This window comes from Serinus canaria, chromosome 4 (genome assembly GCF_022539315.1).
Source record: "Serinus canaria isolate serCan28SL12 chromosome 4, serCan2020, whole genome shotgun sequence".
Taxonomy (NCBI): domain Eukaryota; kingdom Metazoa; phylum Chordata; class Aves; order Passeriformes; family Fringillidae; genus Serinus; species Serinus canaria.
In genome coordinates, this window is record NC_066317.1 from 18320976 (window position 1) to 18335580 (window position 14605).

The 14605-nt window shown below is 42.6% G+C and overlaps 1 protein-coding gene across 8 annotated transcripts in view; it reads right to left on the reverse strand.

Moving 5' to 3' along the window:
* FAM13A (family with sequence similarity 13 member A) overlaps positions 1–14605 on the reverse strand; it is a 116547-nt gene that overhangs the window by 19980 nt on the left and 81962 nt on the right. For 7 of the 8 annotated variants that reach the window (XM_050974126.1, XM_050974125.1, XM_050974121.1 and 4 more), the window contains 4 exons: positions 11998–12184; positions 9066–9142; positions 8305–8347; positions 3139–3289 (listed from right to left, as the gene is read on the reverse strand). In XM_050974126.1, coding sequence (XP_050830083.1) covers positions 3139–3289; positions 8305–8347; positions 9066–9142; positions 11998–12184 — 458 coding nt within the window. The remainder of the gene's footprint in view (positions 1–3138; positions 3290–8304; positions 8348–9065; positions 9143–11997; positions 12185–14605) is intronic. The other variant, XM_050974123.1, reaches the window with a different exon arrangement.

The following is a 14605-nucleotide window of genomic DNA, read 5'->3' on the forward strand; positions in this document are numbered from 1 at the left end:
AGCTGCCTGCTGACAGGGCCAGCCGCTGCTATGGAGAGCAACATACTTCCAGATTTTCCTTGAGGACAGGATAGTAAGTTCTGGGCTTGAATTAGAAACATTTGGTGAGAAATCTGCACAATAGTGCTGGCCTGTGAGAGAACACTCTGTTCCCCTCAGTCACTGTGCCCGATTCAAATGTAATCCACAACAATTAGAAACCTTAGCTGTGGAAGCAGCTCTGGACATGCCTGCTCCCAAAGCCATCTCAGCTGGCAGCCCCTGACCAGCTCAGCAGGCAAACCCAGCAGTGACATCCCAGCTCACAGGGACAGCTTGGTCCATATCCAGGGCAATAAAACTCCCTGATCCACACCTGCCAAGTGCACACCAGGAAAATACTCCTGGACTATGGGAAATGCACCGAGGCAAGGAGTTCAGTGCCTGAATTTGGCTGGGGCACTGCTCACGCCCTGAGTGCTGCGTCAATAGCCTGATGATTCCTACACAAGCCTCTATACTTAGCAGGTGAGTAGGATGCAGAAGGTGGGTACATGGCAAAGTGTGAGGCTGCATTGCAGGGAGCAGGGAGAAAATGTCTCTGTCCTCTCTGTGCTCAGCTTTAGGTAAAGGGAACACAACCTGGAGAAGTACAGCCAATCTCTCCTTGTGTACAGATCTGACTATAAGACGAAAGTTATGGGGAAAACAAATCTGGTAGAAATTACTTCTAGTGTAACATGAAGGGCACAGGGCCTGCCAGCTCACCTGGCAGCAGTTCTCATAGTTCTGTGCCCCTGAATGAGGGCTTTTAAAGTAGCTCTGCTCTTTAAATGATGGAGAGCCTGCCTGAGTGACAAATAAAATCTAGTCAATGGACAAGGTTGTCTTGTGTAATTTTGTGCCCATTGTTAAAGGCTCTTTCCTAACACCTGACCGGAGGCAGTGGCAGCCACAGCTGAAAGCAAGTCCTCAACCTGTAATTGTTCTCACACATCTCTTGTGCAAGTCCCAGCAGTTGCCCTGGTCACTAGCTGGCCTGTGTGTATGATACAGACAACCATCACCCCTAACATTAGCTCAACTAGGTCCTGAAAGAATGGGTAATTTCCTAAGAGATGGACCTACCACATTTGCTAGAACAAAGCAATAAACAGCTCAGTATTAGGGCTTTTGAAGGCACAGTCTTTTCTGTTTCTCACTGGGGATGCAACCAGAGCTGTGGCATGGATCCTGCAGAGATGTGTGAAGGATTGAGAGACTTGGGCCGGCTGGTAAGGAAAGGGAGGATGGATGTCCTTGTTGCTAGAGGTGTGGATGGGTGGCACAGCCCTTCCCTGCAAAGCCAGTCTCAGCAACAGACTCTGCTGGTTAGCTACAGAAGCAGTTCGAGAGTTGATTTTAACATATTCCTCTTCCTGGCTTCTGCAAGCTTGATTCCATATCCACAGCTAGGAAAGACTCAGTCTGTCCTTGCTGAGACACAGAAGGCACCATTTTGCTGCTGTTCACCCACACCAACAAAATGGTGATTCTGGAAGGCACGCATTTCAGAAGATGATGTCTCTCTTACCCCAGACAGCTGATTCTTTTGCAACTGCCCACCTCCTCCTCCTGCAAAATACACGTGAACAGAAGGGAGGAAGGAGCAATCAGAGAGAAGCACAGTCACATGTGCCCATAATCCTGCGTCACATTTGCAGGGCAAAAGAAAACTAGAATCCAAACATAAGAGCATGCCTACTAAGAGGGAGTTGTACCAAAGAAGCAACTTATTTCATACAATGGGAAAGCCTCTGGCAGGTAGAAAGGAGCTGTATTCTCCCCTTCATGTGTTCATATGACTGCTACTAGTAATGCAGGAAGGAAAAAAAAAAGTCATTATTCCCCAGGGTTCACAGGAGGGCTGAAGCCACACATCATCTCTGCCGAACACAGACGTGCTAACCCTTGCTTGAGACCCTGCAGGGCTCTGCTAATTGGCCCCTCAGTAAAAATCCAGCAGCCAGGGCTGCTTGGGAGCCTTTCCGTGGCACTTTGATCAGCCGTGCTGCATGTGTGGTGATTCCACCCAGGGAATCCCCACCCAGCAAACAAATGGGAAAATTCCCTCCTGTGCACGGTGTCTGCTGGCCTGGCTGAATCAAAGGCAGCCATGGCTGTGGGTTTTCTTTACCTGCACCTGAAGTGTCATAACTGCTCATCTCCTAGAGGGAAAGGCAAAACATACTAGGTCACGTACACTGTGGAGGCAGGAGCAGAGGACTTCCCTTCTCAGTGTTCATCAGAGATTGTTATTTTAGAGCAATGAATTTGTTGCACATTTTCCCTCTCTTGCTTTATTAAAATACCACACTTGTTTTCCTGCTTCTTCCCTGTCAAAACCTATCTTTCACTCCTAAAGTGTAAACTAACAGAAGAACTCTGGCTTGTACACAGACACATACTCAGTAACTAGAAAAGTGTTTGATCCCAAAACTACTGGACACCTTCATTTCATCTCAATTTCAAATGAAATTAAGGTCATGGCACCCACAGAGTTTGCCCAGATTCCCACTCTTAAATGAGTAAATGTATAGCCAACCAAGCGTGTACTCTGCAGAGGAGAGCTAAGAAATTGTACTACAGCAATTTATATGACATACAATCAATTTAACACTGCCATTTAAGCTGGTCATCAAAATTCCTTCACAGCATACACAAAAAAAGTTGGTTGTAAGACAAAGTAACAGATAGTATTTTTTACCAGTTGTGCTTTTCAGGTGTGAATCATTATTTCCAAACAGTGATTGAAGAAAAGTTCTTTTTAGACTCTCAAATACCCAGCTGCTTTGAAGTGTAGGGCAGTCTAGATTAATTACCACTGACCAGCCACTAAGAAATAAGGTATCTTGAAATCCTCAGAGACTTAACAGTACTAAACAGAACATGAAAGTAACTTCAGAAATAAAACATTTCAGTTTCCACCTCTAAGTGACAATTAGAGTTAGTACCATTCAGTATTTGCTTCTAGTTTCTCCAAACTTTCAGTTCTATATTCAGGACAAAGTTGCTTTTCTATTGTTTTTAGCAAGGGAACACGGTCACATAAAGGATAGACCCAGTCAGGTTTCCCTCTCTCCCGTTTCACTCACACAACGAGCCATCACACAATCCTACCTTCCCAGTTGTTGTCATCGCACAGTGATGTTAAATCCAGCCGAGGCACTTCAGATACAAAGCTGTTTTCCTGATCATCAGCATCTTGATTTCTTTGCAACTTGTTTTCAGGCATGCTTGGATGTTCCTGAATCTTCATACTTGAAGTCAGCTATGTTCCCATACACCAAAGGAAATGAGAGAGAAATGAAAAAAAAAAAAAAAGGTCTTAGGATGCAGAGGGGGAAAAAAACCCCTGCAAGTCACAGCAGGAGTAAGCTCATGCCTTTAGCTAAAAAGATCCAAACAGACCCTAATGTTTCCAGCTCCAAACCCAAATCCCTTGCCTGGTGACCCCTGTGTACTAATTGCTCACTCACTTCAGTAAAAACATCCGTCCATCTGCCTTCCTTGAATTTTTCCTCCTTTAGAAAGCAACTGCAAGTTCCTGAGACTGTCTGCCCTGACAACTGCATGCAGCTGAGAAAGCCTCCAGTAGTGGAGTGGGATGAAGTGGGAGGGAGGGAAGCAGGGAGGCAGGGAGAAAGGGAGAGGGAAGGGGGTGGCTGCGTACACTTCCTACAGGAGCGCAACTCCTTCGAGCAACAACAAAAACGCTGCTGCTGCTGTTGTGAGGCTGTAGCAATATGGTGCCTCCTAAAAAGCAGGCACCAGAGCTCCCGAGGCAGCAGCCGCAGCCAGCCAGCAGTGCAGGCTACGTACATGAATGCTCTCATGCAGGCTGTGCTGGCTCAGATCAATTAGTGCCAGCTAAGCTGTGCTGGCTGCACATTCCCCGATTTCCTGTGGTTGTTTTCTAGCTGGGCGTGGGGAGAGCAGAACTATTTATGGAGGAGCTCTGGGTATTAAAGCGGTGTTGCGCAAATCCAAACAGCAGTAGGGTTTGGCATCTCAGCTGGAAGCAGTGTGGACTCTGGGAAAATGCCAAAAAATTCACAGAAGCATCCAGTAACAGGGATAAAAAACCAAAAAAAGGAGAATTCTGTCAAGCACATGATTCATCAGCTAGTACTACCTAGAAGCAATTGCTGTTTGTCTGAGCACTGTTCCCCCCCTGCACATACCACACGTCGTGTGCGTTTATGCAGAAATCCCTGCCATTCCCACAATCCAGAGACACAGTGCGCGTGTCTGTGACAGCACCCGATGAGAGCGCTTCTGGCACTCCAAAATAAATTAGCTGTAATGCCTCACAGAGGGCAGTAGGCAAAAGGAAGTGTAATGCATGTACATAAACATGTAGTGTGATATGTATAAACCCACCAACAAACACAGAGCTAGATGAATAGACAGGATTATGTTACACTACATAAACTATGTGGATTTGTTAAGAACAGCTTAGGCATAATTCTCTCAAATACAGTCTAGTGGGCAGTCAGCATGCAGAATTTTCCTCTGTAAATCTAGTAAACTATCTGTATATTCTGATCTGGGAAGAAAATGGGGAAAAAAAAAAAACACCAGCATTTTTGGACCTATTTTCCTTATGAATCCAGAAGCATGGCCAAATGCTTCAATATCCTTAGCACATGCCACTAAGGCACATTTACTTTTTTCCATCTGCAGAAAGCTAATAATGTGTTTGGTGCATCTTTTCCCTTTTGAGCAGAGAAAAACAAGTAACTTTCATGAAGAGGGAAAAAAGTTGCCCAGTAGACAAATCATATGAATAAATGTTTTTATCTGAATACAGTTCCATCAATCTCTGCAATTGAACAGGGTGCTAAATAATCTCATCTAGGCTTCCTTTCCCACAAAAGGTTGGATCAGGTGATCTTTTGAGGTCCCTTTCAACTTGGGCTGTTCTACTGTTCTAAAAATCTGATGAATACCCTGCTATTTGTAAAGAGTGTTTTGCATTCTATTTCTGTAAGGTGTGTATTTCCTGTTCATTTCAATAAATGGCCTTTTTGAAACATTATAACAAAATGAAACACTAGATGATACTTTGCCAAGCACTAATAACTCATGCAGCTTGACGCTAAATCTGATTACAAATGTGTTTATTGGGAGAGCTGTGCATGGAAAAATGCTAATTCACCATTCAGTATCTTTTAAGCTGCTTCCAGGCTGGGAGGACTTAAATATTTCTCTAAGGTCCATTGACAAATTTCCTGCCAGGATTTAAATAGTCTGTGTACTCACAAACAAAGACTGGTCAGTGGCCAAATGTACCAGTTGATAAACTGCTTGTAAATTGCCAGCACAGTATTTAAAGGTGATATTTTAAGGCAAGGAAAGAAATAAAGCACTGAGTTTCAAAACAGGTGCTATTTTTAATAACAAAGAAGTGTGAAGGAGAGGAAGGTACCTAGATTTTAACAATTTCAAAGGGAGCAACCTGAGAATACCATCTCATCACCACTACTGATACTAATTAGAGATAAATGTCTTTCTATGAAGAGTGTACAATCTCCTGACTTATTAAGACTCTTAAAAGATATCTGTAGCAGCTATAAGGGCACTTCCCAGATAGGCAAACATTTCCATTGCACATATATTAGAAAGATGGTATCGGTGTCTTCTTCCTCCTGAAGTCATTTCAGTAATTAGAAATATTTAAAAGGTGTGTAAAAACAGGCCTGTGCCCTGCCTGCAGCCAGTTACTCTCCTTTCCTTGCTCACTGATGTAGGCTCTAATACAATGAATAAATCATTAGGTGCTCTGAAGAACAATGGTGGTACAAACCCAGGAGACTCAAGAAAGCAGATGTTTAACTTCCTTTGCATTAATGCTCCAAACCCAAAGAGTGGTAGATAATTCAGTATTCCCATAACTTATTTTCTTTTTTGATTGCCTGACGCCATCAGCTGCCACTCTCTAGGAAAAGAATCAAGTAAGGGAGAACTACTTTGCTTTAGGTATGGATGCAACACAATTTCTTACAAATCATAGGGGCAGCAAGTTGATGATTTTGGTAACAGCTGGCAGCCACAGTTCACTGCAAATATTGCATAAATGACCACAAAAAAATCTTCAAAGCAGGTACTTGAATTCTGCTTTTTAGAAGCTGCTTCTGCAGCCATGCTTTGCAGGCACCAGTAACTACAGATCTAAGCAGCCTGGGGATAAGTCAGCTGCACTCATTCTCCCTGCTCCAATGGAGACTGAGCATAAAGAGTAGCTCAATCAGCAAGAAATAAATGGCAACAGAAAGACTTTTAAATTCTGATCAGGAGGTTGTATTCTCTTCAATTACATATGAATTCCAATCAACTCTACATAAAAGGCCTGCTTCCCCCACATGTGATGTACCATTACAGCCACAAACAGGAAGCATCCTTGAGCACATTTTTGGGATACAACCTGATGCAAGAACACAGCCATTCTGCTGCCTTCCTCCTACCTGAGCCATGCCAACACCCTTCTATACTTGTTGTCATGTTGGTATGAATCTTAAATACTTTTCCCTTATCAAAACCTGGGTACTAGAAACCTGTGGTTTTCCTCCTGGAACTTGCTACTTCCAAGAGCAGATCATGAAAGTTACACAATCACTGAAAATTCATTTGAGGCTTGTGTTTCAAGGTATTTTTACAGTCTCACAGAGACCCAAGTCAGCAGAACTGGTAGCTATAGCAAATTCCAAATCCTTTTCCTAACAGCTTTAGACTGGAGGCAGGGTGAAAAAGAGGAAAGAATAAGAAGAACCTTGTCCCTTCCTCAACCTGAATGAGCTGTTTGTTATGAAACTTATGTCTTTAAGCTGCCCTAAGCAAAAGGCTTATAAGGGGCAAGGAATGTAAAACAACTCTGCCGGAATGTAACATTTTCTTGACCTTGTAATTCCTATATAATACACAATCTCTGGTTAAGATCCTCTCTTGCAGGTAAAATTTTACACTTTAAAACTTTTCCTAAGGTGTAGTTTATTTTAAAGTTATGATTTCATATTTAAATGTATCTCCACCAGGCTAATTTAAAAGCTTTATAGGAGTATTGCTTGCATGGCAGCAACAGCAGCTTTTCCACATGCAAGTGGGTACGTGAGGAACAAGCTGTTGCAAAATGCAGGCTGGAAAATACAACAGCTCACGAGCAAGTGCAAGGGATTACTGACTCCCTGGGAGCAAAGTAGGAGATCCATGTTAGCCCAGTCAGAGCGGTGATCAAAGGCAGCTCTGAACACCCTTTGCAGGGGCTACATATTTCAGGGTCCAACAAACTTCACCAGCTACCACACAGCTGATCAGAGCTCAGCTCTTAGCAACCTTTTACCTTTCCTGCTAGGTGGAAGTAATTCCTACCAGAAATGAAGTCTTTCGAAAACAGTAAATGCATAGTGGCTTTTATTTTTAAAAGAAACATAAGAGGAGTTTAATTTAAAAGTACTACCAACCTTCAGTCAACTCCAGACAGCCAGAGAAATCAGACAGTGGCTACAGCTGATTTACTGTGCCCATTTGAAATGGATGCACAACTGAGGAAGAGATGCCTCAGATAACTCTCCCCAGTATTTGAAATGCTTGGCTGTCTAGAGATTTTTTAATTAAACCCAGATGAACCAGTGACTGCAAAGGTGTTTAACCTAACCCAACCCCAATCTTTGAAAACACCATAAAGCCAATGCAAGAAGTGTGTATGTGTGTGTGTGTGCAAGAGAAATTAAAAGTTGGGGGAAAAAAATGCTGCCATCAACATCACATCTCCCCTCCTGACATCCACCCCAGCCATCAACTTAGAAAGAAGCAGGAGGTGATCCAATTTTCTAAGACAAATGGATTACAGACACCCATGTTCAAGAGCAACAGGCTGCAGTAGGAAATGATAAATAAAAGGCCCAATTATTTTAGAGAACTCAAGAGAGACAAACTCATCTTACTACCCTGCCAGATAAGAAGTCAGGTGTCTTGTTTGCCATAATTAATAAGGGAACTTCATGTCACTTAAACCACAGTGCTGACTTCAGTGATCCTTCCCTCTTTGGCAAGGAGGGATCAAAGGGATTGAAACAGAATCTATCAGACTCCCCAGTGGTTGAGAGGCTCCCCCAACTATGTGAATAAAAAGCAGGGGTAAGGGACAGAAAAAGTACATGCTAACTCCATTTCTCTTGTGAAAAACAAAACTATATGCATAACTACTTGTTTCTGCTCAATAAAACGCTCATTTAGAGACCACAAAACTGAAACACAAAAACAGCAACAAAAAAAAAAAATACTAACCTGAGAATGCCTGAAAAAAACCTCATCGTTTTCACTGTCTTTGCTATAAAAAAACAAAAACAAAAACAAACCAACATATTACAAACACAAAACCAGACTTGTCTTGTAACAAAAACAAGCAGGACTTCTGCACACAAAGGTTTTTACATTCTTGCTCCTCCTGCACACTCATTAATTCACACAGTAAATGAAGGGACTCTCTGGGCTGCAGCACTTCAAACTACTAAACTATGCATTTTTTGCTTCCTCTTAGGAGCTATTTGAGAACAAGTATGTATATTTAATTCCAGTGCCCTTAATTCAAACCAATACACCTATCCCAACAAATGTAATTGTTGAGAGAAATTGTCATCTCAGGTGAGCAGAGTGAGGCTGCACAGCTCTCACAGAAGAGTGAAGCACAAGGGAAAGGGCTGGATTCCCAACCCAGAGGCCAGGTGAGACAGGCCCTGCATTCCTGTGTGCAGCGTGCTGGTTCAGGTGCTCCACAGCTGATTTCTTTTCAAGTCTGCACCATCAGCACCTTCAGTGACATTCCTATCAGGCTGGGAAAAGAGCCTTGGTGGCATTTGCTGCAGGGCAAAGCCCACACAAGACACACAGTGCGCCTCCATGAAGCTCTGCTTGGAAGTTAACGTGGTGGGTAATCTGTTCTGTGGCATCCATGTCCCCCCCACAGCCTGGGTGGGAGATCTCTCAGGCTGTACTACAACCACAGGGAAAGGAAAACATATATGTACATAAAATAAGATTAAAATCACCTTTCTTCAGACAAAAATTCCATGTCATCAGGTCCTGTTCTGTCTATAGGCTTGGATGAGCTAAAGCTTTCCATACTCTGCAATACAGTAAATATTAAAGCAGTGAGATATATATGAGAAACAGATTCAAGCTGCAGGCCATTAAACAGATCAAATACAGAAAGATCCAACAGGATTTCTAGGAAAACGGTAACACTCACACTATTGCCTACTGCACTAAACAAACCCCACAATTTATTGCCCATAAACTGCCAGAAAACCCAACTGCTCACTGCTTTGTCTCTTTCATCAGACAACCTCGGATGTCAGAACAGAATAAAGCTGCATGGTACCTTGCTAGCTCCCATTTTACAGACTGACAGACAGCCTAGGCTTGGGAGCAATTCTTTGGTCTGTGCAACTCCTGTAAGAGCAGGCAGCAAAATCCACAGTAACCTCTCAGCAGAACTCCTTTACATTCATGTTAGAAAATTCTCCACTTCTCAGCCAAACCCTTCCTTAGTTTCTTCTTAAACAGGCATAAGAATGAAAAGAGACTGACTGCACAGATGCAATGCTGGGCTAATATGAATGCAGGGCAAACAATCCAACTGGTTATGACCTCATGTTCTGAGATTTGTCTTGGCTACCATTAAGAACATTAGCACTGTTGAGTACTGTGAGACAAGCCATGTGGCCACTTCAAGCACATGTCAAGGCTTTCTACCCTGGGTTTTGGGCAAGTCCCTCTAAAACAGAAGGAAGTGGGTTTCTGCCCTGGCAACTACATGCACAGACTTCTTGGGGCAGCCTTCTCTCATCTGCTGCACCTCCAGCCCCATATGGCGACACAAGGTCAGTCATTCCAGCCTTGCCTAATTTGATTCTTCGAGTCCTACTGATACCTGGCTAGCATGTCCCTAAAATGCAGTTACAAGCTTTTAATGCTTTGTGAATGGTTTGCTTGGGAGTCTAAGTGGAACTGACAGTTTCTCCACCGCTGACTTGAGCTTTTGAGCCAGATGCAATCAGACAGCTAAGAGAAAAGCCTCCCCACACTGTCCTATATACTCTTTCAGGCTTTGGAATAAAGGAATACTCAGTAAAGGGTGTTTAAGGAGAGACAACATCATGCACTTGTTTACATGACAAAGGCCTATTAGTAAATGCTAAGGTGCATGTTATGTTATAATCCAAGCAGGTAGCCTAATTGGGATTATTATTTGATGTGTAAAGGTGTAGCCAAAAGAAAGCTAAACCATCACGCATCCTTCCAGCAGTCTTTGAAATGCAAGTATGTAATAAACATGCTCATTAAAACTTAAAAAGCAGCTTCTGCTCTTCCAAAACAATAGCACCATGCTTTCTGCAAGATGTTTCATAATGACACTTGCAGTTGATCATCCCACTCTGACATTTCCTATAGCAGAGCAAGCAAGAACTGCTGGTCATCTTGAGCAACGTGCTTTTAATACAAGATTAGTTCATTTTACACTCCTTTCAGCCTTTGCCCTTCAAGAGATCAAAAAATGAGGGGCAGGGTAAAGTCCAGTGGACACAGCTAAGTTTGAGGACATTTCTTCTGGGCACAGTTGAAAATTTCATGATTGCTTTTCAGGTCTGCAGCAAAAGTAGACACTTCCATTAGTACTTACTTTTAAAATCCTGATAAAAACTCTCGTTTACATTGAAACTGCTTTAGACTCCACAGGCACAGAGAAAAGGTGATGAAAAGATCATTAGCACTAGACCTTTGCCTATCTTAAAGTGCATTGCTACAAGCAAAGACAGAAGTGTGAATGTGTCTGTCTCACTCTGCTTTCATGAAGTATCACATGAGAAGATTGTGGATACTGAGCACTAAATTTAAGTTACTAAATTGAGCACGGTGTACAATTTTTGGCATCTTGCCTTCTTTTGATCATAATGAAATGCAAATCCACCTCTCTCTAGAATCTCTGCACAGGGTAAGAATATCACATCATTGCAATTTTGTGATCTAAACAAAATGAGTCCAAACACAGGTCAGATTAAGAACTTGCCTTCAGCAGGTTCTAAAACTTAATCAAGCATCACTGAAGGAAATGCCCTATAGGTCAGAACAGCATTTTCACACAGTTCTTGCTGTTCCTGTTAACCATGCAACACATGCTTGGTGCAAGGACAGCACTTCTGCCACTGCATGCAAATCCTGCGCTGAAGCACAGTGTGGTTTCTCAGCTGCTGACACCCCAGTCAGTGTTTGCTCTGGCTGAGAGGGAAGGAAGGTGAACCAGTTTTATTCTACAGCTTGTAGAAGTGGGCAAACTGTCCTCTAATGCGAAGGTCACAGAAAAATATGCAGGAAAAGTCCTACAGTATTCCAGATTTTTACAATGTTATAATGAAGTCATTGATGTCTTCAGTAAAAGGTGGGTAGAGGGATCACCTTTTGGACCAACACACTTCCAAGTGCTTTCCAAATTGCAAGCACCACAGCAAAACACAGGCTTTAGGGAAATTGCATAAAATACCTTTGCCATCTCATTATCAAGTAGTCACTTGAAATCTAGTTTCAGAGCTTAGCAGGAATATGAAAATAAACTTGAAGTGAACATGATAACCTACATCTAAGGTTGCAATCTCCTTGCAAGGCTTTTGAAACACTGGGAAAAAGGCCTGTATCCTTTTATGCTTTCCAAAATGCTTCACCAAATCCAAAAGCAAAAAGCAAAAAGTGGTAGAAAGAGAAAATGACTACACATGAAGTATCACAGCAGAAATATGGCTCCTCAGTTGCCTCATCACAAGGGTTACAAGTGTCAGATCCAGTGTTTCTCATAGTCCAAAATAGGCACTGAGGCCTGTACTGTAGGCAAAAATGACTACCTAAGGGAAACATGTGCACTGAAATAAAAAAAGAGCTTTTCCCACCCTAGTAACAGACATCAAATAGTGCAGGGTGCTGGCTTACCACAGGACTGTCCTGGTTGTCATTAAGCTCTGAGAGCTTGGTGCTGGATTTTTGCCGTTTTGATTTATTCCTTTCACCAAGGTATCCAGAGCTGGTGTCTTGTAATTTTTCTACATCTTGAGCAGCTAGAATACAATCTTCAAGACTGCTGAATCCAGAGGGAATGTTCTCCTTGTTGACAACTTCCCTAAAAAGAAAAGGGACATTACAGCAAGAGGTTGTTTAAAACACTCTCTCACTACATTTATGGTAGCAATAGAGAACTACATCATATGGACTGGTGCAGTTCTGGCAGCACCATCTATTCCCTTTGAAACCATTATCTCTGGTTCTGCCCAATGCAGCCAAAAACACACACTGTGCAATGCTAAATCCCTCCGAGGAGCAAAAGCCAATTGTATACACCTCAGGTGAGAAAGCTGTGAGGATCCATGTTTGGGGTTTGATTCACTTGCCACTAAACCAAACACACAGAGGCCTTCACATGGAAGCTGGACTAGCCCCTGGCTGCTTGTGCAATTTTTATAGAGAGTATGAAGCATATTTTCCTTTGAGACACGAGCTTTTAATTTAGAAAAGTGATTCACAGCTGCGGTCCAGGGATCTCCTTTGGTGCATGACACCACATAATTGGCCCTTTTACTCATAACTCTCAAATGCAAGAGCAGGACTGGGTGGTGCTTTAGCCAAATGCTTGATTTCTATTTGGGAATTACACAAAACATAAAAGGGAATGTACCTCTGCAATGGTAACACAACTGCTAGGAGAGAGGACTGTTTTGCTATGTTGGGAAGAGGATGGGACAGCCAGCCCTAAGACACCACGTGATGCACTCGCTGGGACTCTCTGGGCTTGCAGGGTTTGTGCATGTTTACCAGAAGCCTGGCATATGGCTTATCTTGCCCTGTTGGATCCTTCAGCAGGCAGCTTTCCACTTGTTAAGTAGTCCTCCCTCTACTTTGCCCAGCAGTGAAGATGCACATACACATCACTACACCATGGGAACAGGAGAAACACAGGGCATCTCACTGCCCTGCCAGGGGCTAAAGGCAGTGTCACCTGCTTACACCTGACACTGAATCTGGAACATTTGCTAACTCTGTGTGGCTGTCTTGCACAGTGCTGTGAAACTCCAAAGCCTGCTTTCATGAACAGCAGGAGAACTCATCTAGACTTGACTGGTGTGATATGAAACCAGTTACTCTGCAGTATCTAGACAGTGCCAGCATGGCAAGTATTCAGAACAAAAACAAAACTAGAAGGTTCCAGTGACTTTCTGGATGACAAATTCTAGGTTTTGTTGGTGGAAAAGAGATACAAAGAGGTATGACAGATCTCTAAGATCTCTTAGAGGTATGACTAAACTTCTAAGATAACACATTTGCCTTTGTGGAAGTTTTTACAAACCCTTCAGCAGACCAATTACACAGAGCCTGTAGATCATGTAATCTTCAAAGCCTGGGAGTTCACCTATGTGATTTTGTGATAAACACTCTTCCTGCCTGTAGTCCCATTTTGTGACATTACAAATCCTCTTGTGATCCATCACAAGGCAAGGAGATGAAGTCACTAACAATCAAAAAAAACAACAGAAAGACGTTTTGAAAGGAATTCTCGATTTTGATAATTTACCCAGAGAAATCCCAGCACTCTGACCTAAGGGAACCAGGGAAAACAATTTGGACCACAGCCAGCATCCAAATCTTCCAATGTGCTTTAAATCCTTGGCTCCAGCTTTCTGGACCGAGCCTGAATGACTGTGTCAATCATATCTAGAGGCAGCTCTGTAACTCAGGGTTGAAGAAAAGCCCTGCAGTACTATATGCTTCCGAACACGTACACTAGCCAGTCTCTGACCTACTTACCTGAGAAGCCTGTCAGCAGGGCTACTTAACAAGAAAAACTACTTTAGAGCTGCTGCCAGATACTTTGGTGACTTCCAAGAGCCAATTTCCCAGGCCACCTTCACAGTGTATTTTGATTCACTGTGAAAATGGTGGGGATTTCTTGGGTTTGGTTTTGCTTTTTTTTTTGAAACTACAGATTATTTTGTACAATAGCAGCACTGACACATTTTGAGAAATACCATGGATGCAATATTAACAGGAGGAATCGGTGGCTATGCGCCTGTATAAAAGTAGCTTCATATAAGAAAGCACAGATCCAATAGAATTTGGGGAATTCAGCACCCAGGAAACAACAAGAGGAGACTAGATGTTTATTTTGGAATCAACTTCAAATCCTAGCAATCCAATACTGCAGTGAGGCATACACATTCCTTACAAGAACTAGTGCTGTGTTACAGATAAACACATAAGTTGAACCTGGCCTTGTCTGTGCTACAGTTTCTCAAATACAGCTGAGCCTTGTGTAAGAACTTTGTTGAAGCTGTGGTGGTAATACATTTGTACCACACAATACATGTCTCAGCTAGAGGACTATGAATGGAAAAACAGGTATTGTCTTCACTCTTTGACAGACATTTAAGGAAATTCACTACTAAGTCATGTTTAAACTTTGTGTAATAAGGTGGATAAAAAAAAAAAATCTTAGATTCTGATTAACCAAAAGGAAGATTTTTCTAATTTCAGACAAACTCCCAAGTCT